The sequence below is a fragment of the Nomascus leucogenys genome, chromosome 5 (genome assembly GCF_006542625.1).
Source record: "Nomascus leucogenys isolate Asia chromosome 5, Asia_NLE_v1, whole genome shotgun sequence".
NCBI classification, from domain to species: domain Eukaryota; kingdom Metazoa; phylum Chordata; class Mammalia; order Primates; family Hylobatidae; genus Nomascus; species Nomascus leucogenys.
In genome coordinates, this window is record NC_044385.1 from 75,645,846 (window position 1) to 75,658,202 (window position 12,357).

The 12,357-nt window shown below is 37.2% G+C and overlaps 1 protein-coding gene across 9 annotated transcripts in view; it reads left to right on the forward strand.

Annotated features, from left to right (window-relative positions):
• The window catches only part of LOC100593118 (SET domain bifurcated histone lysine methyltransferase 2), an 86,905-nt gene that overhangs the window by 9,724 nt on the left and 64,824 nt on the right, over nt 1–12,357 (forward strand). For 6 of the 9 annotated variants that reach the window (XR_004030169.1, XR_004030168.1, XM_030813408.1 and 3 more), the window contains exons 3-4: nt 5,915–6,040; nt 6,885–6,950. Coding sequence is in view for 5 of the 9 variants with exons in the window: in XM_030813408.1 (XP_030669268.1) it covers nt 5,915–6,040; nt 6,885–6,950 (192 nt within the window). In the remaining 4 variants the exon portion in view is untranslated. Of the gene's footprint in view, nt 1–1,113; nt 1,340–5,914; nt 6,041–6,884; nt 6,951–9,824; nt 9,861–12,357 lie in introns of those variants that run through there. The other 3 variants (XM_003270089.3, XM_030813403.1, XM_030813404.1) reach the window with 3 other exon arrangements.

A 12,357-nucleotide genomic window follows, 5' to 3' on the forward strand; every position in this document is an offset into this window, starting at 1 on the left:
GCTGATGTTTCCAACTCTAATCTATTACCATGTGGATCATTTTAGTCTCCTCACGTTATCTGTATGCTCCCACTCCAGTAGTAGAAAACTTAGTTCCCATCACCCACCATCCATTTACTTAATTGTTCAATTCCAGTATATATATGTAGCAGTATCAGAATTGTTAACCCTTGACTGGGCACCGTGGCTTATGCCTATAATCCCAGCACTTTGAAAGGCCGAGGCCAGGAGTTAGACCAGCCTGGTAAACATGGCAAAATCCTGTCTCTACTTAAAAAAAAAAAAAATAGTAATACAAAGTGGCACACGCCTATATATAATCCCAGCTATTCCAGAGGCTGAGGCACGATGATTGCTTGAACCCAGGAGGCAGATGTTGCAGTGAGCTGAGATCGTGCCACTGTATTGCAGCCTGGGTGACAAAGCAACACTATCTCAAAAAATAAATAAATAAAAATAGAACTTTAACCCATCCCCAGGTAGGAAAATACTTTATCAACTACAGTAAGGAAGTAAGTATGTGCAGTTACTTTTGCCTTTATTTTTACAGACTCCACTCATTTCCAAAGTTACTTAGGTCAATACCTTTTCCACCCAGCCCTTGGTGGAGTAGTTTATACATTTGTAATACAGTTAGATTGTCTTCGTAGTCTGCATTCCTTACTGAGATCCCTGATGTCCTAAATGATTTTTAAAATTTGCGTACATTAAAGTTCATTGTTTACTCTTTAAAATTCTGTGGGTTTTTACAACTGCATAATGTCATGCATCTATAATTATAGTATCATACACAATAGTTTCGGTGCCTTTAAGATAGTTGTAATGTATGAATTGTTAAACAGATCATAGTACTGATTTCACCAGGCTGTGATCTAAGCCAGTGGTTCTCAATTTTTTTTTGGTCTCAGGATGACTTTATACTCTTTAGAGTATTTAAAACCCCAAAGAGCTTTTGTTTGTGTGGGTAACATCTGTTGATACTTACTGTATAGAAATTGAAACTAAGAAGTTTCAAAAAATATTAATTGGCTTATTTTTAAGAAAATAATCCAACATGTTGAAAATGTAAATAAACTATTTTCTAAAGCAAAAATATTAGTGAGAAGGATAACATTGTCTTACATTGTTAGAAATATCTTTAATAACTGGCTTATTAGATTCTTATATCTGCTTCTACATTCAGTCTTCTGTGATACATTACTTTGGTTGAAATGAATAAAAGACAAGCTTCACATAGACAAGAAGCTGAAGAAGGAAGAGTATTTTAATAGCCTTTCATCTAATTGTGGATATTTTTCTTTGTTGACTCCAAAACTCAACAGGTAGTCATTCCTTAAAGGTTAGTTGCAGTGTGGAATCTGACATATCATTGAGTATTTTTACACTGTTACATTAAAATCCATTGGTCTGTCTTGCACTTTGAGTAGATCTTTTACCATGATTTTACATCATGTATTGACCACTCATAGAATATTGGTTCAGTGAATTATGCAGATCTTCCAAATGTTGACACGTTTAATCATATAACTTTAAAATCACATTTGTTAATATTGCTACTGATCTCATTTTAAAAGTGGTTAACTCTTCAGAAACTTTCAGGTTTGCCATGGCAGATACAAGGTTTTCAAAATTCTCATTTTCGTTCTGTAGCTTGAATTTTGTCATTAGCAACAAATATTGTTAGTTTTGTCCTTCAGGTGATAGGCTCACTTTGCTCATATGCCAAACACCCAAGTCTGGAAAACTATAGTTTTATCAGTGGTTCTTTTAAGTAAAAATGGTTTTCATTTAAAAAAAAAAGAAAAGATAGTTTAGTTTACAGGTTGAAAAATCCCACTAGTATTTTTCCTTGACACAGCCATTGTACTGTAATGGCTGTACAAATGATTGTAATAACTTATGTTGTTTCATTAAAGGTATACTTGGATGAAATTGGTGGTGAAGATCACAATGACTTACTGATAGTTTGATGCCACTACCTTGATTCATGCTAAGACGCTAGCAGTTTTACTCACCAGTGCCTTTGTACTATCAGTTGATGTCAATATAATAAAAACAGTAAATGTCCTAATATTATTTTTTAAATAGTTTGTCCTTGTGTATTCTCTGAAATGATTTGGGGAGTCCTAGGGGTCCACAGACCACATTTTGCTAATTACAGGTTCAAAGATACCTTCGATAAGTTCCTCTAGACCAATACCCTAAAGCCCCTTAATACATATGTTTCTGTGTACTGAGGTCATTATTGTATTTGGTAAGTATTTAATAAATACTTGGCTAGCAAATAAATTCAGATCAGTATTATTCATGAGCATTGTCTGTTTACAAAGACTGTCTAAAGTGAGATTGGTAGACATCGTATAACTGTACCATTTACTTGGTGTCCTTCATTACAAGGCTGCTACGCTTCTTGCCTCATGCTTATAGTCTTGGAATGAATAGTCATAACTGGCTAAATAAAAAAGAGAGTTTGAACAGATAATAAAGTTATCAGATGGTATTCTTCATTTCTGGGGGCAAATAGCAGCAATATTAGTATCCTGAATTGATCTTCAATTCAAGTACCTGCTCCAGTATTCCTTGTAAATATCTTCTAGTAAAATATATGGAAATATTTAGTTTTAGGTTATAATGCTGAGCATGCATACAATGCACAAAGAAGTGAAGATCAGGAGCAAGAAACTAAAATTGTTTGTATTGTAGTAACTATGTCTACAGTCGAAACCAAAGTTTCCCAGATGTTTCCTGTGATACTCATTTAGTCTCCTTGTGCACAGAAGTTGTTAACTGGATCTATTAGTTTCATTTATCAGAAAGTTTGGTTACCTCTTTTCTTATTACTGTGGTTAAGGGCTTCCATAGGAAGAAGACAAAGAAAAATGATCAAGAAGGAAGACATGAGGAACAAGTGCCATTTTAATGAGAATTAAACCTAGCAATATGAGATAATAAGGAAGTCATAAGGAACAACATATTCATTTAAAACCCAAAACAAATAAATACGAATTGCTTAGTTACATTCATTTATTGTAGAAGCAGATTCAGTATTTTCTTTGATTGGCTTTGTGTTTTTAAATTATATTACCAGTGTCCTTTTTTTTTCAAAATCATTTCCAAGATTGAGCATTTACTCTGTTCACTTTTTAAATAACTCATTTTAAGTATTTCCTACCAGAATAATTTAGTAGCATGTATTGGCATTTCTAAGACTTTTTTTTTTTTTTTTTTTTTTTTTTTTTTTTTTTTTTTTTTTTTTTTTTTTTTTGAAAGAGTCTCGCTCTGTTACCCAGGCTGGAATGCAGTGGCACAATCTCAGCCCACTGTAACCTCCGCCCCCTAGGTTCAAGCAATTCTCATGCCTCAGCCTCCCGAGTAGCTGGGACCACAGGCGTGTACCACCATGCCCAGCTAACTTTTTTGTGTTTTTGGTAGAGATGGGGTTTCACCGTGTTGGCCAGGCATGTCTCAAACTCCTGGCCTCAAGTGATCTGCCTGCCTCAGCCTCCCATGAGGTGTGGTGGCACCACACCTAGCCTCTAAGACAATTTTAAATGATAAAAAAAACAAAAATTCATTGAGTCCTGATTGTTATCTTTCAGCATCACAGCTTTTTTTCCCTCAGTCCAGGACAGAATTTTATGTGATTCCAGAATACTTTAATGTTACCAAAAGCTATTTTTAAATACTTCCAAAATACTTGAAAATACTTCAAAGTACATCTCAATGTCCACCTCTAATAAAGATAAATCCCTAGTAAGGGATATTGACTCATATCTGTGAAGGGAAACTTAATCTATGAAGTGCTTTGAAAAATAATTTTGCCTAAAAGTGGTTTTTGTTGATTATCAGTGAAAAACCTAATGATTTTAGGCACCCTGAGAAAGCCCTGCTTCACAAAATATTTTCCTCATTAAGCTGATTGTTCTCTAAAATTCAACAATGAAAGATGAATTCCTTTTGTTCACTGCAGCCTCGAACTCCTGGGCTCAAGCAATCCTCTCGCCTCAGCCTCCTGAGTAGCTTGGACTACAGGCATGTACCACCTTGCCTGGCTGATTTTTTTGTAGAGATGAGGTCTTGCTATGTTACCCAGGCTGGTCTTGAACTTGGCCTCAAGTGATTCTCCTGTCTCGGTCTCCTAAAGTGCTGGGATTACAGGCCTGAGATACTGTGCCCAGTTTGTTATTTCCATTTTATAGATGTGGTCACACAGTTAATGGGTCAGAACTAGTATTCAAACCCAACTACACTTGAACTTCAAAGCCTAGATTGTTAATCACCACTCTTCTTCTTTCCTTGGCTTCTGAGATACTACTTTCCTGGGTTTCTCTTCCACCTCAGTCTCTATAGTTCCTTTTCCTTGTATTGTTGATGTTCTACATAAAACCCTTCTTATTCTGTATGTTCTCCGTATGGAATTACGTCTACTCTATGGCATCAGCAAGTATTTGTACGTTAATGACTCCAATTTGTATTTCTGAACCAGATCTTACTCTAGAGTCTATGCATCCAGTTTGTTCAGAGAGCCTCTTACTGCTTGAATTTGCCACCTGTCCCTCTACTTTATTCATACCTTAATGAATAGCATTATTGTCCATATGATTACCTGAGGCAAAAAAGTGGAGATCATTCGTGACTCCTCCCACTGCTACCTGAGTGATCTTTCTGGAAAACATAACTAATCACATCATAAGATCCTTATACCTCTTGGGTAGCTTTCCATATAAAAGTTGCTTAGCATGGCACATAGGGCCTTCGATGTCATGCCCCTACCTGCCTTTTAAGCACCAGTTCTCATCCATTTTGTCCTCTAACATTGCTCTTTTTTAAAATCTTGAAATCTTCTTTGAGCTGTGCTATGGGGAATTAAAAGTAAGCTTAGTCTTATGTAGTATACGTCAGGCCAGAGTATTAGTAGGAAAACAACACCCCTCCAGAGGCCACTATGTTGGCAGCAGCACTAATTAGCCAGAAGTCCCCTTTGGGAAAGGTGACTTTCCCAGCAGGAATTGAGACTTTGATACCTAAGCCCCTTATGCAGATTCTCCCTTCTTTGCCAAACTTGGAGGTTCTGGGTTTAATTTATGTTAGGGAAAATGTATTTTTTGTAAGCCATCTGGACTGTCTACTCATTAATCCTCCCTGTGCCTACTCCAGTGACCTTTCTAAAATGCAATTATTATTATGTCTTTCCTTTGCTTAAAGGCCCTATTAGTTAATTTTAAATAATCTTATACATAGTAACATTGTATAAATGAATTATGCTTAGCATTTTAGGTATTTTTGTTACTTTTAAACACGAGGTGAGATTTAGCTTTTGACAACTTTTAATTGTTTTTCTTATATTTTCAATTTTGAAGGGATTGTTTCTTTAGGAAAATTTTGAAGTATTAGCTTACTGGGCATCAGAAATGTTGACTCATTTATGTAACTTTCTCTGTACAACTTTAAACATTAATTTGCTTCATGCAATTAAACATATAGAAGACGTTTTTAAAAAGCAGTATTGTTGGACATTTAGTTATTTCAGCAGCCATTGAGTTGTCTCATTCTGAAACCACACTCAGTGGAGATTATACCCCTAAGACTTTTTAAAAGTGCATGTATAATCTATACGTATACCCCACAACCACTCTCCAGTGAAGTCTTCTTTCTGTTTTCCAGTCAAGAAAGTGTCACTAAAGTTTTCAATATATATTTTAAAAATTAACAGAAATGGGTGAGATTCTTAGATCATATTGTTTCTAGCTCTTTGTAAGGAAACATTACTAAAATATTTTCCTCAAGGAAAATGATAGACCAGATGAGGCTTGATCTTATTTAGAAACCAAGTAGATTGTTCTATAACATGTTCTTAGATAAATTATAGTATTTTTCTATTAGCTCTTAGGCTAGTCACTTATTTTTATTTTAGGCGACGCAAAAACTTTCTGGATGGAGCTAGAAGATGATGGAAAAGTGGACTTCATTTTTGAACAAGTACAAAATGTGCTGCAGTCACTGAAACAAAAGATCAAAGATGGGTCTGCCACCAATAAAGGTATGAAGCAATAAAAACTTTGAATATGTTTAATACTAAATATTTCTCTCTGGCAGTACAGTATCATTCTATTTCCAATATTGCTGTTTGTAAAAGTAGATGGATGTAATTACTTTTGAATAATACCTACTGAATTTTTATCTCAAGCTACTTTTTTCCCTCATTTATCTTTTTTTTAGGGGAATGTTGCAAAAGTAACATCTGCTCATTATATAACATTTGGCACTTACAGAAAAATATAACAAGGAAAAATTATTCCACATTCAGAGACAACTAGTTTTTTCATATGTATGTGTAAAAGTACATATAACTTTATTTTGTCTGCTTTAAACAGAACTTACTCTACCAGTCTTCTGAAAGCAAAATTTTTGTTCTACATAGGCAGTTAGTTCAGTCATCCAAGTTTTTCTTTTTTCTATTTGTCCGTTGTAGCACGTAAGACTTTAAGATGGAATCCTCCTTCAATCCATCAGGACATATGGTTTTGAAGCAAATTTTTCTCCAGATTATTTTTAATACTTTCTGGATGTTCTTATGACATGATTATCATGTGTTTATCAAAAAAAAAATTGGCACTATTTTTCATTTTAATGTTCCTTCTCAATCCTTAATGAGTCAGATAAATCTAGATTCTAATCCAGTTGTACTACTTCCTAGCTGAATGTCCTGGAATAAATAGCTTAACCTCTGAGCCTCGGTTTCTTTTGTCTCTAATGCAGATAGTCCTATTAACCTCTCAGAGGAATAGTGAAGATTAATTGAGATAAAATGTGTAAATTGTTTAGCACAGTAGCTGGCACCATGAATAAAGGTAATGGTGATGCTGTTTTTCTGTCTTTAACAGAATACATCCAAGCAATGATTCTAGTGAATGAAGCAACTATAATTAACAGTTCAACATCAATAAAGGGTATGTACATCTTTATTCCCAATGTAGAGTATTCTCTGATATTTTCTTGCCATGAAGCAGGATAGCTTTAATATGTTGGGCTAATTAAAGATAATTTAAAATAAAATCTAACATCCACATTTCTAGGTTACATAAATCACAGTTTCCTCTGTTAAATGAAAAGTCCTACCCATCTAGAGATAGTACATGCACATCCAACTAAGCATCCTAGGGAAAGAATTAACAAATGTGTATCATCTTTGGGGGAAAAAAAGACTTTCTCATATAAAGAGGGCAAATAGAATTCTAACTTTAAAACACTATATATCCGCTTTCTGTGAAGAACAATACTTGAAAGATATATTCTTGTATAGATAAGTTGGTGAGTAAATCTTTTATTTCTAGATTGCTTTTAGACCATCAGTCTTCCAAGCTCTAAATCAGCTTAGAAGGATCAAAGATAATGTACTAAAGAAAAACTGTTTCTCTTCTCACAAAACTTCTGACACCAAATGTGGGTTTTCCATGCCATGCGATTCTCCAGTATTCTGTGGACACCAATGGATGTTGTATTCTAAAATTTAATTCAGTTCGAACACTACTACCCAGAGTTATCACAGATCCCACAGATTAAGGGCTCATTCCTACCAACTTGCTCCCACTTCAGACACTGGTCACAATCCCTGGGCCTCCTGTACTTCTGACTGACTTCGCTACAAATTAGAGGTTCCCACAGCCCCCTCCTTAGATTCCATGATTTGCTATAATGGCTTATTGAACTCACAGAAGTATTTACTATTACCAGTTTATTATAAAGGATAATATAAAGGATACAAATGAATAGCCAGATGAAGAGGTACAAAGGGCAAAGTTGGGAAGGGCCTGAGAACAGGAGCTTCTGTCCCTGTGGAGTTTTGGGGTGTACCAACCTCCCAGTATGTAGATGGATTCACCAATCTGAAAGCTCTCTGAACCCTGTTCAGGGGTTTTGTGGAGGTCTCATTACATAGGCATGATTCAGTCATCAGTCCATTGGTGATTTGCTTAATCTGCCTCTTTCTCTTCCCTGGATATGGGGGTGGAAAGGGTAGGGATGAAAATGCCGACTCATTAACCATGCCTTTGTCAGAAGTGCCTTGGTCTTTCTGACAACCAGCCCCTATTCTGAAGCTGTCCAAGGATAGCTCACCTCTCAACAGTCATCTCATTAGCATATAAAAGACACTCCTATCACTACTAGAGATTCCAAGGGTCTCAGAAGTTCTTATGTCAGGAACAGGGAACTAAGACAAATATTATAACAGAAGGTGCTCCTCTCATACCTGTTACTTGAAATTAGAAGGGTTTTAGGAATTAGGTCAGGAGCCAGGACAGAAACCAAGTGTGTATTTCTTATGATGCTACATGTACTAAGACTGTAAAAAGAAAAACTGAGAAGTTATTTTAACAGGATCAATCACCATTCAATAAATCTTAGTCTATCACACGTTTGCTGAAGTTTTAAGGAAGTACAATATTTACTAGGATTGTATTAATGCTGTTAGATGTTGTCAATAAATTTTAATAATTTTTGTCTTTTATGATTTGGAGGCTTAAGGCTTTTAAATCTCTGAAAATATAGTCTAGCATCACCAGTCTATTTTAAGTAAACCATTTGGTATTCAAAAGTATCCTCAATTTCAGTGCTACGGTATAGCTTTGGAAGAGTAGTTTCTTGAAGAAAACAGTCTTCCTTTCACAATATCCTTCAGTAACATTCGGAATTGTAGGGGAGGAAAAATTTTATCTCAGTGGCTGGGGGATGAGGCCTGTAACAAAAGACAGAAGACAGATTAACAGGAGAAGAGACATAAACAAATGTGTTAATTTTTTTTCTTTTTTTTTTTTTTGAGACGAAATCTTGCTCTCTCACCCAGGCTGGAATACAGTGGTGGTATCTCGGCTCACTGCAACCTCTGCCTCCCGGGTTCAAGCAATTCTCCTGCCCCAGCTTCCCGAGTAGCTGGGACTACAGGCGCATGCCGCCACACCTGGTGATTTTTTTGTTTGTATTTTAGTAGAGACAGGGTTTCACTATGTTGCCCAGACTGGTCATGAACTCCTGAGCTCAGGCAAACTGCCTGCCTCGGCCTCCCAAAGTGCTGGGATTACAGGCGTGAGCCACCGCGCCTGGCCAACTTTTAATTTTATATGCACAGGTGTTGCGGGAATTAGGAGGACCAGAGAGACCTTGGGGTGAATACAGGAGGATCTTTATTGAGTGCACTCAGACCCAGCAGACTTAACATCCAAAACCTGGGCCCAGAACAAAGACAGCACTTGGCTTTTATACACAAGGGGGTGGGCTAGACTGAAACAAGCTTACAGTGGCACGCAGTGTAGTGGCGTGAAAGTAAGGGTACAGAGGCAGAACAAAGACAGTTAATCAAATTGTGACAGGTTCATAACTCAGCATTACACATGTTTGCTATGCAGCCCAGATGTCTGTTATCTAGGTTTTTCTCTAGTGCCTCGCACAGCTTGTTCCATGCCCTTCACTGTGGTGTTCAGGTGGCCATAATTCAGGCCTGCTCAGATGGCTCATGACCTTTACTCCACCACTGCTTAGATAAAACAGAATACTTGAAGTTACTAGTTACAGAGAATAGGAATCTATACACTCATACCATATGAGAAAGGAAAATTTGTTTTCCTCCTCCCTATGTTGAGGGAGTGCTGGGAGAGTCCCAGAGCACATTCCTTTGTGTCCTGGCTTCTTAGATAGTATTAACAAGACTTTTTCTGGGTCTGGGCTGTGCCTGTTGCTGCCTCTGGGATAAGTCATCCTAATACAGGAAAGCTTATTTCTCTTTCTTTTTAATTTTATTTTTCTTTCTTTAATTTCCTGCCTCACAGGAGCATCACAGAAAGAAGTGAATGCCCAAAGCAGTGGTGAGATTTGAGAGCACATTATACCACCCTAATAGGTGAAAGGGAGGAGTTAGAGAGGCACTTCTGGAAGAACACATGACTTCAAAGATAAATGGGTCCTATGAGAATAAGTGGAAGAGTTGTAACAGTGTCTGTCTGAGTATAGTACTGACTTCCCCTGCTCTCCCTGATAAGATGAAATCATTCCTGGTTGATGAAACTTCTGGGAGGGGATTTATGACAACTGAGTTTCTTTTTGGGAGGATCTATTTTTAGACAGATAAGGGAACTCCAGAGAAAGCTTCTTCCTGTATTTCTTCATTCTCAGATGTCTTCAATTCAAAATAATCTTTATCCTACTATATCTCATCTGGACAATCCTTAAGGGATTATATTTAGTTTTGCAAGAGAGAGGCTTTTAACCTCACTTGTTACCAAGAAAAATGGTAACAACTAATTCTAAACATTTCTTTTCTTTCTGAAGAAACTTTTTTTCCATAAAAAGTAAGTTGGTTTTTGTTTGGGGTCTTTTAAGGAAATAATTTTGCCAATAGAAATGCCAAATATTATAATTTCATATTTTTATGTAGTTTGTCCATCTGAAATGTAACAAATGCATCAAGATAAGTGTATATTTATTTGCTAGTGGTGAAGTGTTTTTAAGTAAACAGTTGGGGAGAGTTATGTAATTGACATTGTTGGCAAATGTAAGGATTGAAAACCTTTGGTAATAAAGTTTCATGTGGGCTGGATGCAGTGGCTCAGGCCTGTAATCCAAGCACTTTAGGAGGCTGAGGTGGGAGGATCACTTGAGCCCAGGAGTTTGAGACCAACCTGGGCAACACAATGAGACCTCATCTCTACAGATAATAAAAAAAAAAAAAATTAACTGGTTGTGGTGGTGTGTGCCTGTGGTCCCAGGTACTCAAGAGGCTGCAGCGGGAGGATCGCTGGAGCCCAGGAAATCAAGTCTGCAGTGAGCTGGGATCACACTACTGCACTCCAACCTTCCAGCCTAGGCAAGAGAGTGAGACCCTGTCTAAAAAAAAAAAAAGTTTCATGCTAGCATTTATTTTAAAAGGAAGGTTGGGAATGAGAGAAACAAAAGAACTTTGTGTTGAGGTCAAAACAAGCTGTCCTGGATCCAAGCTAGACTCCCCAGGCTGTCATCAAACCGCTAATTACATTTATTTTTCTTGATGTTGTGTAACTCTCAGTATTTGCTCTGTCTCCATATGAAGGATTGGATAGTGTTTTCTTGAGAGAACTTATTTCCCTTTCCTCTTTTTTCTAATGACTAATGTTAAATCTCCATGTTTTTGAGTAAATCCTATTTCCAACTATGCTTATATACATTTGTTTCGTTCATATTTGTTAATATAGATTTATATAACTCATGCAAATAAATTAGCTGGAGGAAAAGTCAGAAACTCTTATTTGTAAAATTAATTTCTAATCAGTTATAGCTGTGAACCAAAAATAATCAAAAGGGTCAGAATCTAATTTTTTTTTTTTTTTGAAACGATGTCTCACTCTTGTCCCCCAGGCTAGAGTGCAATGGCACGATCTTTGCTCACTGCAACCTCCACCACCCGGGTTCAAGCAATTCTCCTGCCTCAGCCTCTCGAGTAGCTGGGATTATAGGCGCCTGCCACCACACCTGGCTAATTTTTGTGTTTTTAGTGGAGACAGGGTTTCGCCATGTTGGCCAGGATGGTCTCGAACTCCTAACCTCAGGTGATCCACCCGCCTTGGCCTCCCAAAGTGCTGAGATTACAGGTGTAAGCCACTGCGCCCCATCCAGAATCTAATTTAAAGAGAGTTTATTCAGGTGCAAAGCGTAAGGGTAGCCATCTGAGGACCAGTGCTACACCAAAGAATGGTGATAAGTGCTTCTGGTATGGGAGAAATGAGGATTATTTATATAGGCAAAACAGAGGCGTTGAACAGGATTACAGCATTTTTGTACAAAGGGTAACATACAGATATTTTATTGGCTACTGTTGATTACACTCTAAGTGGGTTGTCCAGCATTCTGTTGTAAACAGGTAACAGTCACAAGGGTCTCTTTCTCCATATCATTTAGACTAGATTTGAATAAAGAATAGGGAGTCTTGACTGGGCGTGGTGTCTCAGGCCTATAATCCCAGAACCTTGGAAGGCTGAGGTGACAGGATCACTTGAGTCCAGGAGTTCAAGACCAGCCAGGAAACATAGTGAGATTCTACCTCTACAAAACAATTTTGAAAATCAGTCAGGTGTGGAGTTGCACACCTGTAGTTCTAGCTACTCTGGAGGCTGAAGTGGAAGGGTAATTTGAGCCTAGGAGTTCAAGGTCACAGTGAGCTTATGATCACATCAGTGTACTCCAGCCTGGGTGACAGAGCAAGATCTTGTATCTTTAAAAAAAAAAAAAAAAGTAGGGAGTCTAGTTAATGTGTAACATCTCAACACAGAAGTCAGAAAGCAGTGGTCATGCACCAAGGAAAAAACAATCATGTTACATGAGTCCTCTTTC